This window comes from Scyliorhinus canicula, chromosome 18, assembly GCF_902713615.1.
Source record: "Scyliorhinus canicula chromosome 18, sScyCan1.1, whole genome shotgun sequence".
NCBI lineage: Eukaryota > Metazoa > Chordata > Chondrichthyes > Carcharhiniformes > Scyliorhinidae > Scyliorhinus > Scyliorhinus canicula.
This window is the reverse complement of record NC_052163.1, coordinates 111,334,261-111,356,266: the sequence shown is the minus strand read 5'-3', so window position 1 is coordinate 111,356,266 and position 22,006 is coordinate 111,334,261. Positions and strand designations below refer to the sequence as shown.

The 22,006-nt window shown below is 50.4% G+C and overlaps 1 protein-coding gene across 2 annotated transcripts in view; it reads right to left on the bottom strand.

Moving 5' to 3' along the window:
- cpamd8 (C3 and PZP like alpha-2-macroglobulin domain containing 8) overlaps window positions 1–22,006 on the bottom strand; it is a 160,339-nt gene that overhangs the window by 102,410 nt on the left and 35,923 nt on the right. The window contains exons 1-10 of one of the 2 annotated variants that reach the window (XM_038777042.1): window positions 16,945–17,114; window positions 15,632–15,760; window positions 13,410–13,590; window positions 11,727–11,899; window positions 10,762–10,911; window positions 9,223–9,390; window positions 8,378–8,520; window positions 6,773–6,835; window positions 2,704–2,935; window positions 1,585–1,738 (exon numbers count right to left, since the gene is read on the bottom strand). In XM_038777042.1, the coding sequence (XP_038632970.1) occupies window positions 1,585–1,738; window positions 2,704–2,935; window positions 6,773–6,835; window positions 8,378–8,520; window positions 9,223–9,390; window positions 10,762–10,911; window positions 11,727–11,899; window positions 13,410–13,590; window positions 15,632–15,760; window positions 16,945–17,106 (1,555 nt within the window). In that variant the 5' untranslated portion in view covers window positions 17,107–17,114. Of the gene's footprint in view, window positions 1–1,584; window positions 1,739–2,703; window positions 2,936–6,772; window positions 6,836–8,377; window positions 8,521–9,222; window positions 9,391–10,761; window positions 10,912–11,726; window positions 11,900–13,409; window positions 13,591–15,631; window positions 15,761–16,944; window positions 17,115–22,006 lie in introns of those variants that run through there. The other variant, XM_038777043.1, reaches the window with a different exon arrangement.

Sequence of the window (22,006 nt, the reverse complement as noted above, 5' to 3'; positions counted from 1 at the left end):
GAATGGGACCTGTTGGGAGTTATGACAGGGGCAGCAATGTTTTGGATGTCCTCAAGTTAATGGAAGGTAGAACGTTTGGAACACAGCCTGGAGTGAGTTGGAATAGCTTTTCTGTTCCATGCCCCCACCTAGAAAGCCCAGGAACCCTCACACTCCACCCAATTACTCCCTCAACCTGTCCCACCAGGCCCGACGACCCGTGCACAAATACCCCAGGTCCCTCTGCTCCAGCGGTCTCCAGAACCCCCACCAAAATGATCCACCCTTCCACACCAAACCCCACCCGTCCACGTCCCACACCATCTCCAAACCCCCAAATCTCTCTGTCTACCCTATCAAATCCCTTCGTCATTTTTAACAATTCAGTTAGATCAATCCTTAAATCTTCTACACTCGGGGGAATATAAACTTAATCAATGTAAGCTGCCCTCGTTATTTAACCCTTTAGTTCCAGTGATAGTCTATGCTGCAGCCCCTCCAAGGCCAATATATCTTTCCTATTGTGCAGTAGTCAAGAGTTTAACACAGCTGCTCCAGGCAGGATATGACCAGCTGTAACAAAACATTCATCCCGTCGTATTTCACTCTCTTTGATCTAAAGACACATAATCCAGTAGCCTTTTTGATATTAATTCAGACCTGTCCTTTAGCAGTCTGTGTACATGGAAGCCCACATCACTTGCTGCTCCCCAGCCTTTAGTCAGCCACCATTAAGAACATTTTCGAATTCAGCTGCCTTGGATCCAAAGCGGATGACCTCACACTTCCAACATACTTGACCCCCAGACTCGGTCTGTCTCCGTCCCTCTGCAACGTGCTATTCTCAGACACAACCTACTGTGCACTTGCTTAGTATCATCTTCAAGCATGGATAGGGATCTCTCTATCCCTTCATCCAGGTTAGTGAGGGTGAGCGCCGAGACCTCAGTAACGGTCCCGGGGAACACCATCTGGCAAATCAGGAATTTTCCCTTTTATTCCCACTGGTGTCTCCCATCTCCGAACCGATTAGGGAGCATTGTCATGAGGTTGTCTCCAAATCTGTGCACATTCATTTTGTGAAATAATTAAAACCAAAATTCCACCTATCCACCATGTTAATGATCTCCTCATAACCAATAACCCCAGGATACCATACACCCCCCACCCCACCCCGGCACAGTCAGGTTCAGCCCCGGGTGCCCCTGCGTACGGCAGGCACTAATACGTTTCCATCTATGGGGGGTTGAAGCTATTTCCCTGGTGAGGGTCCTATGGCGGACCCCGCCCAACCCCATCATGGAGGGACATGCCATACGTCCCCGGTGGGAAGAGACATTCGCCCCGAAGGTGTAGCAACAGCTTTGGAGACTGCATTTGTGGGAAGCCCCTATGTAGGGATTCTGGGGCCCATCCTCCTCCCCGTCAGATATACCTGGAGCTAGATTCCACTACAATTCCAGCGCAGCATCAGGAATTCACCAGGAACACTGAGAACTCCCCCCACCCCCCCCCCCCCCCTCGCCCTCCATCTCACCCGACCACCCCCAATTCATCACTGTTATTTGGGTCGTCATTTGCAAAGATTTGCAGTTACCCCCTCACCTGTGATGTTGGCGTGGCCAAGTTCACTGAAGGACAGGACGACTGATGTGGGCTTTGCTTCCTCGGAGCTGACGCACATCTTCCGAGTCAGGTGTCGCTTCCCCTGGTGCCCAATGAATTTGATTCCTTTCGGAACTGTGATTTTAACATGGACCTGGAACAAGGTTGGCGTCGAGATCAGCAATCAAACAGACAGGAGGCTCCACAGCAAATGCACAACTCACTGCAATCTCCACTCTGGTGGGAACAGACGGAGGCCATTCCACCCCTCTAGCCCGTTCTATCATTACAATGGATCAAGGCTGATAAAGTCCTTGACTTCACCTACCCATCCTTCTCCCTCAACACCCTTACCCAATTAAAATGTATCTGTCTGTCTGAGTCTCGACAACTCCAAGTGACCCCAGTATTTTGAGGGGGGGGGGGGGGGGAAGTTCCAGATTTCCACCCCAGTTTCTGCTGAGACGTATTTCCTGATATCACCCTGAAGGGCCAAGCTTGACTGGTAAGGTTCTGCCCCCTTGTTCTAAACACCCCCAACCAAAGGAAATAGTTTCCCGCTTATCAACCCTATCAAACCCTTTCATCATCTTAAACACATCAATCAAGTCACCGCTTAAATTTTCTAAACGCTAGGTGGGAATACAAACTCAGTCTGTGCAACTTCTCTCGTCATTTAACCCTTTCATCCCTGGTACCTTTCTGGTGAATTTGTGTTGCACCCCCTCCAAAGCCAATATTTCCTTCCCGAGGTATGGAGACCAGGCGGGGTCAGTCCTAATGAAGCTCATCCTCCTCCACCTTGTATCCCAGTGTCTGCACTCTGAGGTGCAGGGGGTAAGGCTTTCTGCTTCTCTCCAACCCCACATCCCACCCCACACCTACCACCCCGGACCTCGCAGACATCATCTCCCCTGGTTTGGGGGGGGGGGGGGGGGGGGGGGGGGGGGGGGGGGGGTTGTCCGAGGTTTTCCCAAGCATCACTCCAACCCGGGGGTGGGGGGGTTGTCCGAGGTTTTCCCAAGCATCACTCCAACCCGGGGGTGGGGGGGGGGGGGTTGTCCGAGGTTTTCCCAAGCATCACTCCACCCCGGTCTACATCACTGATTCCCCACGTACCTCAGCACAGCTCGGGAGGTAGTTGTATATGATCAGCGGGATCTTAGTTTGTTCCCCACGGATGATGTGGTAGGGCAGAGTAAAATCCACAAAGAAGGGTTTGAATGTGCGGAGCTCAGTGGATTTAGCAAGTCCGAGGCCAAGCTCCTGCGATAGGCTGACTGCTTCGGTCACCCAGGTGGTGATGGAGTCTGGGACCTCCACATGTAAGCGGGCTTCCCCTGTGGAATCACTGGAGTGAAGAAAAGGCACAAGTGGTGAGTAACCAACCTCACTCCCTCTCAGCTATTCAGTAACAGAATCTACAAACTACCCCCTTTGCAATTCTCATTATACTTGAATTTCTATAGCACCTGCCAGAACATTGGGACAGACCAAAATGCACAATGTACCTAACAGGTTGTTACACACAGAGAGAGCTGTGTGTACCCAACAGGTTGTTGCACACAGGGAGAGCTGTGTGTACCCAACAGATTGTTACACACAGGGAGAGCTGTGTGTACCCAACAGGTTGTTGCACACAGGGAGAGCTGTGTGTACCCAACAGATTGTTACACACAGGGAGAGCTGTGTGTACCCAACAGGTTGTTACACACAGGGAGAGCTGTGTGTACCCAACAGATTGTTACACACAGGGAGAGCTGTGTGTACCCAACAGATTGTTACACACAGGGAGAGCTGTGTGTACCCAACAGGTTGTTACACACAGGGAGAGCTGTGTGTACCCAACAAATTGTTACACACAGGGAGAGCTGTGTGTACCCAACAGGTTGTTACACACAGGGAGAGCTGTGTGTACCCAACAAGTTGTTACACACAGGGAGAGCTGTGTGTACCCAACAAATTGTTACACACAGGGAGAGCTGTGTGTACCCAACAGGTTGTTACACACAGGGAGAGCTGTGTGTACCCAACAGGTTGTTGCACACAGGGAGAGCTGTGTGTACCCAACAGGTTGTTACACACAGGGAAAGCCATTGCAGTGTGTAAGAAGAAATGTCTTCATTAGGGCAGCACGGTGGCCTAGTGGTTAGCATAACCGCCTCACGGCGCTGAGGTCCCAGGTTCGATCCCGGCTCTGGGTCACTGTCCGTGTGGAGTTTGCACGTTCTCCCCGTGTCTGCGTGGGTTTCGCCCCCACAACCCAAAAAATGTGCAGAGTAGGTGGATTGGCCATGCTAAATTGCCCCTTAATTGGAAAAAATAATTGGCTAATCTAAATTTAAAAAAAAAAAAAAAAAAGAAATGTCTTCATTAATAAGACTGCGAATCAGAGAACAGTTGTTGAGCACCTTGAAGGTTGGGTTTGATTCAGAATTTTGGACTGAGGCTTGTGGGCCTATTCCTGCGCCTTTGTTTCGATTTGCAGAAAGGACCACTAACGACATCTCCTCTGGATTTTCTATTGTGTGTAGCATTCAATGCATGGAAGCCTTAAATAATTTGCGTGGACAAACACACTGGCAGCTAACGGGATTGTCCTCCACAGGAACATAGACCTTCAGAGTAGGGGGCGGTCATTCAGCCCTTCGAGCCGACCTGCCATTTGATAGGATCAGGGCTGATCTGATTGTGATGTCAACTCCACTTTCCCGTCTGTCCCTCATAACCCACGACTCTCTGATCTCTCAAAAATCTGTCCAACTCTGCCTGGGATAAATTCAGTGACCCAGAGTCCACTGCTCTCTGGGGAAGAGAATTCCATCAACTAACAACCCTCAGAGAAAAAAAAAAGTCTCCTCATCCCTGTCTTCAAAGAGCGACTCTTATTTTTAATCCATGTCTCCTCGCCCACAAGGGAAACCATCCTCCTGGTAACCATCCGGCCAAGTCCCCTCAGAATCGTGTATGTTTCAATAAGATCACCTCTCGTTCTTCTAAACCCCAATGGGTTTAGGACCAACCTTTCTTCACAAGATAGGTCCTTCACCGCAGGAGAACAAGCCGAGTGAACCTTCTCTGAACTGCTCCTAATGCAATTATATCCTTCTCACACAAGGAGGCCAAAACTGTGCACAGTATTCCACACTTAATCTTCCCTGTACAGCTGCCGGCTACCTTTGGGAAGGCTCTGGGTTGCTGCCGCCTGTAGTTTACAGGAAACACTGGACGCTGGCTGTCATGGTCCCTGGTTACGGGATGAAACTTGGACGGCTGCCCATGGTGCCCCTTGCACCGACACACTGGGCCCCAGCAATACCTCTGCCCTGTGATAAATTGCTGCTTCCGACGGTTTGGGAGTTCCAGAAGTAGATAACCCTTTTTCTTTTGGCTCGAAAACTGATAGCATTTTAAAATTCCTGCATGGGAGCACTTAGCATCCTGTGCCCGAAGCCAAAATATTATACAATTGAAAGCACTGGGAGATTTTCCAGCAATGTGTTCGGGGCTTTTCAACAATTCACTCTTTGGAAAAGGTCACAGAAACTAAAAGCCTCGTTACATCCTTCAAATTGGACCGGCTGTCTGCTGCAGCAGGTACAGCGATATCATCTACTTTTAAAAAATAAATTTAATAATGATAATAGCTTATTGTCACAAGTAGGCTTCAATGAAGTCACTGTGAAAAGCCCCTAGTCGCCACATTCTGGCACCTGTTCGGGGAGGCTGGTACAGGAATTGAAAGAGTATCCAATTAGTTTTTTTTCCAATTAATGGGCAATTATTTAGCGTGGCCGATCCACCTACCCTGCACATCTCTTGGATTGTGGGGATGAAACCCACGCAGACACGGGGAGAATGTGCAAACTCCACACGGACAGTGACCCAGAGCCGGGATCAAACCTGGGACCTCGGCGCCGTGAGGCAGCAGTGCGATATCATCTACAAACCTTACAGCAATAATCCTCATGTCCACCCACATGTCCTCAATTAAAAAACTTACATTTAATTAGCGCCTTTCACAACCACTGGATGTCTCAAAGTGCTTTGTCGTCAATGAAGTACTTTTGAAATGTCGCCACTTTAAAAGGTAGGAACAGTGATTCACTTCATATTTCCTTAGTCATACATCTACCTGTGTACTTACAAAGCGATCCTTGCTCCGATTGAAGTGTGGAAAATCATGGCATAGCATTTAGTAAATCATGTTGTCACATTTAATCGTGCAGAGTCGGAAGAATCAGATCAACAGACCAAAAACTAAACTGGACTCGCCATATAATTACTGTAGCTGCAAGAGCAGGTCAAAGGCTGGGAATCCTGCAGTAAGTAACTTGCTTCCTGCCCCCCCAAAGCTTGTCCACCATCTACAAGGCACAAGACAGGAGTGTGATGGAATACTCCCCACTTGCCTGAATGCAACTCCAACAACACTCAAGAGGTTCGACACCATCCAGGACAAACAAGCCTCCTCAGCTGGCACCCTATCCATCACTTAAACATTCACTCCCTCCACCACCGATGCTCGTGACAGCTGTGTGCACCATCTTAAAGATGCACTGCAGGAACTCACCAAGCCTCCAGAGAGACCATCTTCCAAAGCCATGACCGCTGCCCTCTAGAAGGACAAGGGCAGCAGATACCTGGGAACCCCACCAACTACAAGTTCCCCTCCGAGCCACTTAGCATCCTGACTTGGAAATATGTCGCTGTTCCTTCACTGTCGCTGGGTCAGAATCCTGGAACTCCCTCTCTGACAGCACGGTGGGTGTACCTACACCAGAGGCTACAGCAGGTCAAGAAAGCAACTCACCGCCAACTCAAGGGCAATCAGGGATGGGCAATGAATGGTGGGCTAGTTACTGACACCCACATCCTTTGAATGCATAAAAGAATTCTCCCACTCCCCAACCCACCCCCCCCATATTCCATCGCAATCTCTCCTGCTTAACTGAACTCAGCCAGCTGACTGTTGTCCTTGACCTTTACACTGGCTGATCCCAGAATAGCCTCCCGTGTAAACAAGATCCAAACCAGTTCCAATTAAGAGCCAAATTTTGGGGGGGGGAGAGCAGACTTTCCGAACCATTACACTTAGCCGAGGGGAATTGTTTTCTCCGAGACCATGCGGGAACCAATTCCAACTCCGTGTATACTGATTTCAGTGGTTCTATGACACTTTTCATACCTGATGTTCAGGCAATGCCAAATCCAGGTTTCCGGAAAATACGTTCTTTTCCTCTTCTCAACTCTGAGCAAAAAGAAACAAACCGAACATTAGCATTGTAAATGTTTGGGCTTTTGGAATTTTGTTTATATAAAGAAGGTTCCTTGGGTAGGAGACAATTAGAGACGTTGGCCATGATCTAATGGCCTTAACGCGCCCGACTCGCTGATGTGATTTTACATAGAATTTACAGTGCAGAAGGAGGCCATTCGGCCCATCGAGTCTGCACCGGCTCCTGGAAAGAGCGCCCTACCCAAGGTCACACCTCCACCCTATCCCCATAACCCAGTAACCCCACCCAACACTAAGGGCACTTTTGGACACTACGGGCAATTTATCATGGCCAATCCACCTAACCTGCACATCTTTGGACTGTGGGAGGAAACCGGAGCACCCGGAGGAAACCCACGCACACACGGGGAGGATGTGCAGACTCCGCACAGACAGTGACCCAAGCCGGAATCGAACCTGGGACCCTGGAGCTGTGAAGCGATTGTGCTATCCACAATGCTACCGTGCTGCCTTAAATCTCACAAGAGGCTCCTTGCTAGATTTGCGACTGCCGGAATGCCTCGCAAGGTCTAATGAAATCTCATTAGAGATCATGAGATCCAGATTAACATGTTAACGGTCGGGCCTGGGAGACTTCACCATGGCGCTGTTTAGCACTGGTTTAAACAAACATGGGCCAGGAGTAACGGCTCCTTTTGGGGGTGTCTTCCCGTCCACTGGACACCCCGGCTGGTCGGGCTCTGGACAGGATGGCACCGTGGCACTCCCGCAGGCACCCCGGGCACCTCCTTAGCACTGTCAGCCTGGCACTGCCATGGTGCCCAGGTGGTTCTGCCAGGTTGGCAGTGCCAAGTGCCCATGCCAGTGATCGGGCCGGGGGGGGGGCGCCCTGCCTTCAAGAGGTGGGTTGGTACCTAAGAGGTACGTTGGGGGCAGTGGGTGGGTCCGGATGTCGCAGTGGAGGGGCCTAGGGGGTCAAAGGATCAGGGCGGCATTTATAAATGGCGCCCTGATCCGCAAGTCATCTTCCTGCACAGACGAGCCCTGCTCGAAATTAGGTAAGTGCGGTCTCAGCGCTCTGAATTGAGGCCAAAAAAAAACAAGAGTCCCGTTAGATAGTGGGGTCATTCTCAACGCTGCAGGCAAGTAATCCTGTGTTTGGCAAGTAATCCTGTGTTTGGCAAGTAATCCTGTGTTTGGCAAGTAATCCTGTGTTTGCTAGCTGTATTTAAAAGCGGATTGCGAGCCAAATGAGCAGAGAATCAGACTCATTCCATAGTGTCCTTGCTGGAGCTTCTCACAGCTACCCAATGCCTTCCATTTCCCAAGCAACTTTTCTTTTTCCACGATACATCTTGCCACATTCCCAACACCATCCCGAGCGGAACATTGTCTGAGTGCTAACACTGCCATACTGAAATTCAGTTCAAGCAGCATCGGCCCACCATCTGACTGACCGTTAATGGAAGCTACATAACTTTATAACAATACTCTTGAAACATCAGCATCCATTCAAACAAAGACTTATGCCAAAGCTTGAAGCATTTCCCTTACCTGGGTAAAGTCCTTGAGTGCAAAGCTGCCACAAGGGTCCCAGTGTGAGGCTGGAAAGCAGGCACTGCCTCGTCTGTGTACATCCCCCCATTCTGCCTGTGATTGAGGCTCACTATATCCGTCATGACCACCAGGCCCGTTTCCTACATAATCGAGAAAGCAGAGGCAGATCAGAGGACAAATCCTGGGGAGAATAACGTCCACCCGTATCCCAGTGAGAGTCAGTGTGTGTGCAACCCACACCCCTGTGAGAGTCAGTGTGTGTGGGAACCGTACCCCAGTGAGTCAGTGTGTGTGGGACCCGTACCCCAGTGAGAGTCAGTATGTGTGGGATCCACACCCCAGTGAGAGTCAGTGTGTATGGAACCCGTACCCCAATGAGAGTCAATGTGTGTGGGTCCCATACCCCAGTGAGAGTCAGTGTGTGTGGGACCCATACCCCAGTGAGAGTCCGTGTGTGTGGAACCCGTACCCCAGAGAGAGTCAGTGTGTGTGGGACCCGTACCCCAGAGAGAGTCAGTGTGTGTGGGACCTGCATCCCAGCGAGAGTCAGTGTGTGTGGGGCCCCTACCCCAGTGAGAGTCAGTGTGTGTGGGACCCCTACCCCAGTGAGTGTCAGTGGGCAGGATTCTCCGATCCTGGGGCTAAGTGTTGACGTGTCGTAAACGCCGGAGCGTTTTACGTCGCCGTCATGTGGCCCCTAGGATCATGCGCCGCACAGCACGGCACTGGCGAGCCTCACAGTCAGTGTGCGTGGGACCCGTACTCCGGTGTGTGCGGAACATGAAATTGGAAATAAAAAGCCAGTTAAATGGAGAACCAGAGAAGTGGGAGTTTGTGCTTACGCTGAAGGCGAAGTGAGCATCTTTGGTGATATCCCAGTGCCAGGGGAACACGGATGATCTTCTCTTCCGCCGACGTCGTGACGATAGTCCTGGCCACCAGAAGTGACCGTCATCCTTCGGAATTCCAAAAGCATCCGAGACATCGTAATTGGCCAACTCCTGGAAAACCTGGAGATTGATCAGATTGGGTTAAAGGTGGGGAGCCCTCGGATGGCCTGTTCCGTATACAGTGGGCACTGCCAGTCACAGGGCAGTACGGGAGGGGTGACACTCTTTGTACGGTACAGATCCAGGCATCTCTATCCCTAGATATTCCCAGCATCTCCCTGTCTGTGAGTCACAAAAATCCCCTGCTCGTTTTCGTATGACATAGGCTCACGTCGTTGGATTGGAGCTATACCGTTGCTGTTGAGACAAGCCACCCATAAGCGCACGCACACGCATACATTTGGGTGGATCAGAGACTGACCCAGGGAGTATCAGGGAGTTGAACACAAAGTCCAGAGTCTGCTGGTCTGAGCTAGGGTCCATGTTTGAACAAGTGGATTCAAATCAGCCAGCATTCCTGCTCCTGAAGACTAAATCAATGGGTCCACCTGGAAAATGCAGATCAGGACAGCAATGGATCTACTGTGATGCCCCCCATGGTCAAACATGTAGATATCACTGTTTCATACAAGGGTAGGGGCTATTGCTGGCAGTGCTGGTGTTGTGACTGTAATCAATGGGTCCCTCATTCCAGCAAGGGTCTGGAGATTTTCCCAGGTGAGGATCACACGCGGCAAACATACGGATTAAAGTTCTAGTCAGACCCCACCTGGAGTCAGGCTGTTCAGTTCTGGCTTTGCACCTCAGGAAGGAGAAATTCGCCTTGAGATGGCTACAGCCCAGATTCACCAGAGTGACACGAGGGCTGAAAGGGTTTAAATCAGGAGGACAAGTCACACAGAATAGGCTGGAGGTTAGACGTTTAAGGAACAATCTGATCAAGGTGGGTTGAAGATGATTAAAAGATTTGATAGGGTCGAGAGAAGCTTTTTGCCCTTGAGGGAGAACTGAAAAGAAAGAGCCGAGCCATCCAGGGGCGATTTCAAGATGTTCCACACAGGAGAGCGGAAATCAAAAAATCTCTCCTGGCAAAAGGCCGCTGAGGTTGGGGAGCATCTGGAAATGTGAGAACTGTGATTGTTTTCAGGTACGGAAGGTTACGGAACCACGGCGGGTAGATGGAGCTCAGGTTTAGATTAGCTATGATCTAATGGAGTGGGGGAACAAGCTCGAGGGGCTGAATGGCTTGGTTTAGCACAGTGCTAAATCGCTGGCTTTAAAAACAGACCAAGGCAGGCCAGCAGCACGGTTCAATTCCCGTACCAGCCTCCCCGAACAGGTGCCGGAATGTGGCGACTAGGGGCTTTTCACAGTGACTTCATTTGAAGCCTACTCGTGACAATAAGCGATTTTCATTTCATTTCGTCCTGTTTCTATTATCCAGAGAGTGCAGTTTCTACTTGTTGGCAAAGAATTGTGGGGTTTGATTACCTTCTCAGTGCTGAGCTGAAAGCCTGGTTTCAACAGGTACACACTCTTGTCCACACTCGCAACACAAACACAGGATCTGGCCTCGCCCTTCACTGCAACACTGATGAGGTCACCAGGCATCGTCTTGTTGGCAGAAAGTGAAATCGATACCTGGACATTTGATCAAAGAAGGTGAATTGTGGATCTTTCGCACTGCTGTGATCTCTCGGACCAATTGGTTTTCTTTCCTTCCCAGTTTAAGCTGCTTGTATCCCAACTCGCTCCTGGTCCTGCTCACCCGCCACCTTCTGTTTGCTGATCCACACTGGCTCTTAGTCCGGCAAGTTGTTAGAATCCCGTACAGAGCAGAAGGAGGCCATTCGGCCCATAGAGTCTCTGCACCAACCCCCTCGAAACAGCACTCCAACTAGGCCCACTCCATCTGCCTTATTCCCGTAACCCCATGCATTTATCATGATCAATCCACCTAACCTGCACATCCTTGGGTTGAGGGAGGAAACCCAAGCAGGGGGAACTCCACACAGGCGGTCACCCGAGGCCAGAATGGAACCCGGCTCTCTGGCGCTGTGAGGCAGCAGTGCTAACCCACCGTGCATCCTTGCTTTCCTTTTCACGGTCTCACCCCTGCACCATCTGCAAAATCTCCTCCAGTCCCACAACCTCCCGTGATGTCTGCACTCCTCTCATTTCGGTTTCTTGAGCATCCCAGATTTTAAATCACTCTGAAGGACTATTGGCGGCAGTGCCTTCAGCTGCCTGGGCGCTACGCTCCGGATTACCCTCCTTAAGCCTCTCCATCTCTCTCTCCTCCTCCAGGAATCTCCTTCAAACAGACCTTTTGACCAAGCTTTTTGGTCCCCTTATGTGGCCCAGCGTCAACGTTCTTTGACGATTCCTCCTGTGAAGCACCTTGGGCCATTTTACTAATAAAAGTGCTTAATGAATGCAAGTTGTTGGGCACCCACCTTATTCTCATAGCACGGTTGGACTGGGATTTGTATACTGTCCGTGATTCCTTCACCATTCTCCCGCACATAGAACACAAGCAGCCGGGAGAGGGGGATCATGTCGTACGTGACTGTGAAACCTAAGGAAGTGCTGCACACGTCCACCTCACTGGCTGAAGACTTGGACTGATCTGAGGAGAAAGCAGCAGGTTCAGTTCCATTCGATCAATTCCCAACTTGCCGAATGTTCTTCAAATATCACAGAAGTATTCACCAGGCCATTCAGCCCGCAGCAGCCGTGCTGGTTATCTGAAAGAGCTATTCAATTAGCCCCACTCACCCTGCTCTTTCCCCAAAGTCCTATAAATACTTTTTAAGCACTTCCCCAATTCTCTTTTGTAAGTTCCTATTCAATCTGCTGCCTCTGCCTTTCAGGCAATGCTTTCCATGTCACAACCCGTTGCATGGAAAAGATTTGCCTCGATTCCCTCTTTTGGTTTTCTCGTTAACCTATTACCTTCAATCTGTGTCCCTCTGATTATAGTTTCTTCTCAATTTTGACCACCTCTAGCAAATAAATCAAACTTCTCTTTGCCCACATGACCCTCTGCTATATTTGTGGTGATATGTATCACTGTAAATACACAAGGGGTTAATGTAAATACATGTAGACTAGCTAGACACTAGAGGGAGCACCAGAGACATGACACACAGACACTCAACCAATAGGTCAATTAGATAGGACACGACCAATGGGCATTCACGATACACACAGAGGTGACACTACCACAGGGGGGCATTACACCAACCCATATATAAAGGACACAGCACACATGATCTTCCTCTTTCCAGTGGAGACACTCAGTGAGTACAGACACAGGGTTGATTGAACATCACACCCACTACGTGGATTGGAGCAGACTGGTTCGTCAGTCTGAGTAGCTATAGAAGGATTAACAGTAGAGGCGAATCCGAATAGGAGAATTGTAAATAGTTCAATAAACGTGTTGAAGTTATCTCCACATCTGAACCTTCCTTTGTCAGAGTGCACATCAAGGAAGCAGCTTATGCTACGTCAAGAGCATAACAAGACAATATTAGGAAGAGATTTTGGCCATTGTCCTACATCACTATCTTCCCAAGCTACGTCAATGGGAACTAACCATACTCCTACCTGAGGAAACTAGAGGTGGATTAAGCTCACCGAGGTTGCCCGTGATGGGCTGGTTGTTTTTGATCAGGTTCATAGCACAAGGCTACATAACACAGGGATTGGATTGGATTTGTTTATGGTCACGTGTACCGAGGTACAGTGAAAAGTATTTTTCTGCGAGCAGCTCAAACAGATCATTTAGTATATGAAGAGAAAAGAAAATACAAGGTGTCACCCTCCAACCTGAGGTGTACAGTACATTATAGCATCCTGCGCTCATCCAGGGATCAATAAACCCAGACAGGTACAAGCGACTCAGATCTCTATCCCCCTCTATCTTTGTCCCACTGTTTCTTCCCCCCCCCCCATCCCTCCCCCCCATCCCATCCCCCCCCCCATCCCATCCCCCCCCATCCCATCCCATCCCCCCCCCATCCCATCCCCCCCCCCCACCCCACCCCCCCCATCCCATCCCCCCCCCCCCCATCCCATCCCCATCCCCCCCCCCATCCCATCCCCCCCCCCAGTCCTTCCTCCATTTCACTCACAGTTCTGTGCAGGCTGCTTCTCCTTGTCGAAGGTGACTGTGGCTCTCTTGCTCCTTTGCCGAGTTACACTTGCTGGCTGCCTCCCCGTCTTCACAATGTTCCCCCGTGAAGCCAGCTCGTAGTGTAACGTGAAGTCACAGGAGCAGGTGGATTTCAGGGGAATCTGGGCTTCCTCCCCGACCTGCAACCAACAGAGTCCGACATGAGTTTCGTCCAGTTTTATTTTAAGGCAAGGAGGAGGAAGCTCCCGAGTTGGTCATTGCAAGAGTCCTACCCAGACTGGCATTGTTAACACAGGGGCAGAAAGGGGGAGGTTTCTGGCCCCAGTCTGGGCTGGCCAGTCAAGCTGCAGTTAAAGGTCACGCGTGACCTCAGCATACTGAGCTCACGACTCAGGAGAGCCAGGGACCCCACTCCACATTACAGTCTGGCTACAGACAAGTTTATGACCTCCAGGTGAACTCAGGTCAGAACGGCTGTACTTTTTAAAAAAATTTTAGATTACCCAATTATTTTTTCTATTAAGGGGCAATTTAGCATGGCCAATCCACCTACTCTGCAAATTTTTGGGTTGTGGGGGCGAAACCCACGCAGACACGGGGAGAATGTGCAAACTCCACACGGACAGTGACCCAGAGCCGGGATCGAACCTGGGACCTCAGCGCCGTGAGGCGGTTGTGCGAACCACTAGGCCACCGTGCTGCCCTAGAACGGCTGTACTGAGGGACTGACATATGTTAACAAATTGGACTTGATATAATTTCAAAGATTGTGGATGAGACAAAACACAACAAAGAGAATGACAGACTTTGGATTCTTGAAATGGGCAGGCATATTGAAATTGTCCGAATCTGGGAAGGTGGACAAGTTGAGACGGCTGCTGAATAAGAATATTGGACCCTTGGGCTTAGTAATAGTGTTAAAGATTACAAAAGCGAGGACGTTGTGCTTGACCTTCATAAATCACTGGTCAGGCCCCAGCTGGAAGACTGTTCGATTCCAGGTGCTGCACATTAGGAAGGATGTCCGAGCCTTTGGAGAGGGTGCGGAGGCGATTTACTAGAATGCGACCCAGGGCTTCAGCTAATGTGGAGAGACTGGAGAAGCTGCGATTGTACACAGAGAGTAGTGGGTGCCTGGAACTCGCTGCCGGAGGAGGTGGTGGAAGCAGGGATGATAGTGATGTTTAAGGGGCATCTTGACAAATACATGAATAGGATGGGAATAGAGGGATACGGACCCCGGAAGTGTAGAAGATTTTAGTTTAGACGGGCAGCATGGTCGGCACAGGCTTGGAGGGCCGAAGGGCCTGTTCCTGTGCTGTACTTTTCTTTGTTCTTTGTTGGAACATAGAAGGTGAGGAGGGACATTTCATAGATTATCATAGAATTTACAGTGCAGGAGGCCACTCGGCCCATCGTGTCTGCACCGGCTCTTGGAAAGAGCACCCTACCCGATGTCAACACCTCCACCCTATCCCCATAACCCAGTAACCCCACCCAACACTAAGGGCAATTTTGGACACTAAGGGCAATTTATCATGGACAATCCACCTAACCTGCACATCTTTGGACTGTGGGAGGAAACCGGAGCACCCGGAGGAAACCCACGCACACACAGGGAGGATGTGCAGACTCCGCACAGACAGTGACCCGAGCCGGGAATCGAACCTGGGACCCTGGAGCTGTGAAGCAATTGTGCTAACCACAATGCTACCGTGCTGCCCACGAGGTGTTCAAAATCACAAGGGGTTTTGATAGAGTAAATAAGAGGAAAACTGTTGGCAGCGGCAGTAAATTGGGAACCAGAGGCCACTGGCAAAAGAGGCAGAGGGGGAGAATTATCATTTTTATCCACACGGAGTTGTGATCTGGGAGGTGCTGGCTGACAAGGCAGTGGAAGCAGATCCAATCGGAATTTTCAAAGAGGAGTTGGATAAGTACATGAAATGGGGAAACCTTCAGAGGTTTGGGGGGGGGGGGGGGGGGGGACAGATCTTTCTCAGGCCGAAAGGCTGGAGATTGGTCTCCTTCTCTGATGCAAGATTCCATGAACAGAATTAGATGGAGCTTATCGCTTACAGGTTTTAACCTGAATTTGGCGGTGCCCACCGCTGATTAGTTGAAGCGACAAAATGATATTTTCAGGAACTCTGCGTTGTGCTGAGTTTCCCGTTATCCGGAACGGAATCTCCCGATTCACTGCAATCATTAATTCCTCACCCGAAAGGCTCGATCCGGCCCCTGAAGCTGAATGTGGCATTTGCTCGGTGAATACCAGCTGCTGATGGAGAGATAACTGGGGAGATACTGGTCACCAGCTGGCGTCCCATTGATAGCTGTCACCTTCGTCTGAGGAACAAGAAGAATATTAGCCTGGGGATTAGGTGTATCTCAATAAAAGGAGGCGGTTTACAGTGAATCATTTCCGGCACAATTTTCAAAACAATTCCCAGACCCCTGCCCACCATCCGTGACACCAGGATTGGCTGATAGGGGAGGCGTTGGTCAGGAGCTAAAGGTTTCCATTCACCACACGTCCGTCATTATTTTTTATATTTGTTTCTGGGACAGGGTAGTCACTGGCGAGGGAAATACTTACTGCCCATCCCCAAGTTTCCCTTGAGAAGGTGGTGGTGAGCTGCCTTCTTGGAGATGTCCCATGGGTCTGCCAGGAACACAAGGGTGAGAAGCAGAAGTAGGCCATTCAGCCCTTCGAGCCTACCCCGCCATTCAATCAGACCATGGCTGCTCTGACAGGGGCTCAGCTCCGCTTTCCGGTCTGCACCCCCTCCCTCAACTCTCACGTCCCTTGGAATGGCCCATGCCCACCTTATTCATGATTGCCACATTTTGCTCAGTGCCCAGCAGGTAGGGAGGGATAAATGATTCCATTCCTCAGCGACAGCCCCCAAAACCAGACCATGCGATGGGGAAAGGTCCTTAATAATAATAATCTTTCTTAGTGTCACAAGTAGGCTTACATTAACACTGCAATGAAGTTACTGCGAAAATTCCCTATTTGCCACATTCCGGCGCCTGTTCAGGTACACAGAGGGAGAATTCAGAATGTTCAATTCACCTAACAGCACGTCTTTCGGGACATGTGGGGGGAAACCGGAGTACCCGGAGGAAACCCAAACAGACACGGGGAAAAACGTGCAGACGCAGCACAGACAGTGACCTAAGCCGAGAATCGAACCCGGGTCCCTGGTGCTGTGAAGCAACAGTGCTAACCACTGTGCTGCTGTGCCGCCCTTGGTTCTGAACACTGGCTTCTAGTTATAGTGTACACAGGGTCAATCCCTTGGAGAGATATTATGGTCAGCAAGTGCACGTTACACAAACATCACTAATCCCCTCTGTGCTTCAGTGTGCATGGGTATGTGCGCCTGTGCGCAAACACATGTGCACGTGTATGCATGTGTGCACAGTCACGTTACTGTATGTTTGTACGCGAGTGAACAATTGCACTCAGCCACACGCTCTCTTCGGTCTCATCCTGCCTCTCGGACACACACAGCAGCTCTCCTCACCTCCAGCCAGACATACTGGGCAGCAGTCGGAATGGACGGGATCTCAAACTCCACCCTGCTGTTCTCAGACACCAGCTCGCTCGTGTACACGTTGTCCTTCGGAGTCAGCTCGGCTTTGATGCGCACGGTGATACCGTTTGCAGGACTTCCATCCGGATACATCACCTCCACCTGGGAAAACAGCACAAGCATCACGGCAAGGCAAAGCGTCAGTCAAGGGCAGCAGGAGGCACAGGAGAGATTCTCACTGTCGCTGCCCTCACTGTCCATTCTCACTGTCTTTAATGGAGTGAAACATTCAGAGGCATTTCACCTGCGTTGATTCAGGGCTATGGGGCGAGGGATTGGGGCAGTAGGATTAGTTTGGGACTGATTCAGGGCTACGGGGAGAGAACGGGGCAGTGGGATTAGTTTGGGATTGACACAGGGCTATGGGGAGAGAGTGGGGCAGTGGGATTAGTTTGGGATTGATACAGGGCTATGGGGAGAGTTGGGGCAGTGGGATTATTTTAGGATTGACACAGGGCTATAGGGAGAGTTGGGGCAGTGGGATTAGTTTGGGGTTTGATACAGGGCTATGGGGAGAGAGTGGCGCAGTGGGATTAGATTGGGATTGATACAGGGCTATGGGGAGAGAGTGGGGCAGTGGGATTAGTTTGGGATTGATACAGGGCTGTGGGGAGAGAGTGGGGCAGTGGGATTATTTTAGGATTGACACAGGGCTATAGGGAGAGTTGGGGCAGTGGGATTAGTTTGGGGTTTGATACAGGTCTATGGGGAGAGAGTGGCGCAGTGGGATTAGATTGGGATTGATACAGGGCTATGGGGAGAGAGTGGGGCAGTGGGATTAGTTTGGGATTGATACAGGGCTATGGGGAGAGAGTGGGGCAGTGGGATTAGTTTGGGATTGATACAGGGCTATGGGAGAGAGCGGGACAGTAGGACTAATTTGGGATTGACACAGGGCTATGGGAGAGAGTGGGACAGTGGGTTTAGTCTGGTGTTATTACAGGGCTATGGGGATGGAGTTGGGCAGTTGGATTAGTTTGAGATTGATACAGGGCTATGGGGATGGGGTTGGGCAGTTGGATTAGTCTGGGATTGATACAGGGCTATGGGGATGGAGTTGGGCATTTGGATTAGTCTGGGATTGATACAGGGCTATGGGGATGGGGTTTGGCAGTTGGATTAGTCTGGGATTGATACAGGGCTATGGGGATGGAGTTGGGCAGTTGGATTAGTCTGGGATTGATACAGGGCTATGGGGATGGAGTTGGATTAGTCTGGGATTGATACTGGGCTATGGGGATGGAGTTGGGCAGTTGGATTAGTCTGGGATTGATACAGGGCTATGGGGATGGAGTTGGATTAGTCTGGGATTGATACTGGGCTACGGGGATGGAGTTGGGCAGTTGGATTAGTCTGGGATTGATACAGGGCTATGGGGATGGAGTTGGGCAGTTGGATTAGTCTGGGATTGATACAGGGCTATGGGGATTGAGTTGGATTAGTCTGGGATTGATACAGGGCTATGGGGAGGGAGTTGGGCAGTTGGATTAGTCTGGGATTGATACAGGGCTATGGGGATGTAGTTGGGCAGTTGGCTTAGTCTGGGATTGATACAGGGCTATGGGGAGGGTGTTGGGCAGTTGGATTAGTCTGGGATTGATACAGGGCTATGGGGAGGGGCAGTTGGATTAGTCTGGGATTGATACAGGGCTACGGGGATGGAGTTGGGCAGTTGGATTAGTCTGGGATTGATACAGGGCTACGGGGATGGAGTTGGGCAGTTGGATTAGTCTGGGGTTGATACAGGGCTATGGGGATGGAGTTGGATTAGTCTGGGATTGATACAGGGCTATGGGGATGGAGTTGGATTAGTCTGGGATTCATACAGGGCTATGGGGATGGAGTTGGGCAGTTGGATTAGTCTGGGATTGATACAGGGCTATGGGGATGGAGTTGGATTAGTCTGGGATTGATACAGGGCTATGGGGATGGAGTTGGGCAGTTGGATTAGTCTGGGATTGATACAGGGCTATGGGGATGGAGCCGGGCAGTTGGATTAGTCTGGGATTGATACAGGGCTATGGGGATGGAGTTGGGCAGTTTGATTAGTCTGGGATTGATACAGGGCTATGGGGATGGAGTTGGGCAGTTTGATTAGTCTGGGATTGATACAGGGCTATGGGGATGGAGTTGGGCAGTTGGATTAGTCTGGGATTGATACAGGGCTATGGGGATGGAGTTGGGCAGTTGGATTAGTCTGGGATTGATACTGGGCTATGGGGAGGGAGTTGGGCAGTTGGATTAGTCTGGGATTGATACAGGGCTATGGGGATGGAGTTGGATTAGTCTGGGATTGATACAGGGCTACGGGGATGGAGTCGGGCAGCTGGATTAGTCTGGGATTGATACAGGGCTATGGGGAGGGGCATTTGGATTAGTCTGGGATTGATACAGGGCTATGGGGAGGGAGTTGGGCAGTTGGATTAGTCTGGGATTGATACAGGGCTATGGGGATGGAGTTGGGCAGTTGGATTAGTCTGGGATTGATACAGGGCTATGGGGATTGAGTTGGATTAGTCTGGGATTGATACAGGGCTATGGGGAGGGAGTTGGGCAGTTGGATTAGTCTGGGATTGATACAGGGCTATGGGGATGTAGTTGGGCAGCTGGATTAGTCTGGGATTGATACAGGGCTATGGGGATGGAGTTGGGCAGTTGGATTAGTCTGGGATTGATACAGGGCTATGGGGATGTAGTTGGGCAGTTGGCTTAGTCTGGGATTGATACAGGGCTATGGGGAGGGTGCTGGGCAGTTGGATTAGTCTGGGATTGATACAGGGCTATGGGGATGGAGTTGGGCAGTTGGATTAGTCTGGGATTGATACAGGGCTATGGGGAGGGGCAGTTGGATTAGTCTGGGATTGATACAGGGCTACGGGGATGGAGTTGGGCAGTTGGATTAGTCTGGGATTGATACAGGGCTACGGGGATGGAGTTGGGCAGTTGGATTAGTCTGGGGTTGATACAGGGCTATGGGGATGGAGTAGGATTAGTCTGGGATTGATACAGGGCTATGGGGATGGAGTTGGGCAGTTTGATTAGTCTGGGATTGATACTGGGCTATGGGGATGGAGTTGGGCAGTTGGATTAGTCTGGGATTGATACAGGGCTATGGGGATGGAGTTGGGCAGTTTGATTAGTCTGGGATTGATACAGGGCTATGGGGATGGAGTTGGGCAGTTGGATTAGTCTGGGATTGATACAGGGCTATGGGGATGGAGCCGGGCAGTTGGATTAGTCTGGGATTGATACAGGGCTATGGGGATGGAGTTGGGCAGTTTGATTAGTCTGGGATTGATACAGGGCTATGGGGATGGAGTTGGGCAGTTTGATTAGTCTGGGATTGATACAGGGCTATGGGGATGGAGTTGGGCAGTTGGATTAGTCTGGGATTGATACAGGGCTATGGGGATGGAGTTGGGCAGTTGGATTAGTCTGGGATTGATACTGGGCTATGGGGAGGGAGTTGGGCAGTTGGATTAGTCTGGGATTGATACAGGGCTATGGGGATGGAGTTGGATTAGTCTGGGATTGATACAGGGCTACGGGGATGGAGTCGGGCAGCTGGATTAGTCTGGGATTGATACAGGGCTATGGGGAGGGGCATTTGGATTAGTCTGGGATTGATACAGGGCTATGGGGAGGGAGTTGGGCAGTTGGATTAGTCTGGGATTGATACAGGGCTACGGGGATGGAGTTGGGCAGTTGGATTAGTCTGGGATTGATACAGGGCTATGGGGATTGAGTTGGATTAGTCTGGGATTGATACAGGGCTATGGGGAGGGAGTTGGGCAGTTGGATTAGTCTGGGATTGATACAGGGCTATGGGGATGTAGTTGGGCAGCTGGATTAGTCTGGGATTGATACAGGGCTATGGGGATGGAGTTGGGCAGTTGGATTAGTCTGGGATTGATACAGGGCTATGGGGATGTAGTTGGGCAGTTGGCTTAGTCTGGGATTGATACAGGGCTATGGGGAGGGTGCTGGGCAGTTGGATTAGTCTGGGATTGATACAGGGCTATGGGGATGGAGTTGGGCAGTTTGATTAGTCTGGGATTGATACAGGGCTATGGGGATGGAGTTGGATTAGTCTGGGATTGATACAGGGCTATCGGGAGGGAGTTGGGCAGTTGGATTAGTCTGGGATTGATACAGGGCTACGGGGATGGAGCCGGGCAGTTGGATTCGTTTGAGATTGAGAAAGGGCTATGGGGAGGGAGGAGGCCAGTGCGAGTAGTTGGGATTGATACAGGGCTATGGGGATGGAGCCAGGCAGTTGGATTAGTCTGGGATTGAGAAAGGGCTATGGGGAGGGAGCAGGCCAGTGCGAGTAGTTTGGGATTGATATCAGGCTATGGGGAGACAGAGTGGGGCAGTGGGATTAACTTGATCTAGCAAAGAGGAGTGTGGTAGAAACAGTGATGGATTTTCACCATTGCAGTGGTTGATTCCAGCCATGTTATTGATGATTCAGAGAGAGGAAATATTGCAGGGTTCCAGTTCACTTTCGGGTGTTGTCCTCCACATGCGGGGGCGTCAGTGAAAGAAAGCAGTGGGTTCGGCTGTGATGCTCCATTCAGTCAAATAGCTGGTTGTGTCAAGCCACTAAGGGAGTGAGGACTAAAGAAAGGCTATTTGCATGCAATCGTACCCCACAGGATACGAGGGGTTAAAGAAACTCCAGTCACGTTAGATTTAATTGTAACTTCAGGGTTAACAAGCAGCCCGACAACACATGAAGCCTGTGATCAATCAAGATCATTTTTCCCCAGAGTTAGTTAATGGGTTAAATCTTTTCATTTTACTCTGAAGTTTTGTTCCCAATTTTGCTTCAATCTGAATGAAACCAGTCAGACAACCCTCATGTCTGCAGTAATGAGCAATGACTCCAAGATCCCAACTCTGCCTCTGTGCTGTACACCAAGTGGCTGCATGTGCCAGTAATAAGCAGCTGTCAGTGGCATTACATTCAGTCAGGATCTGGAATCCAACA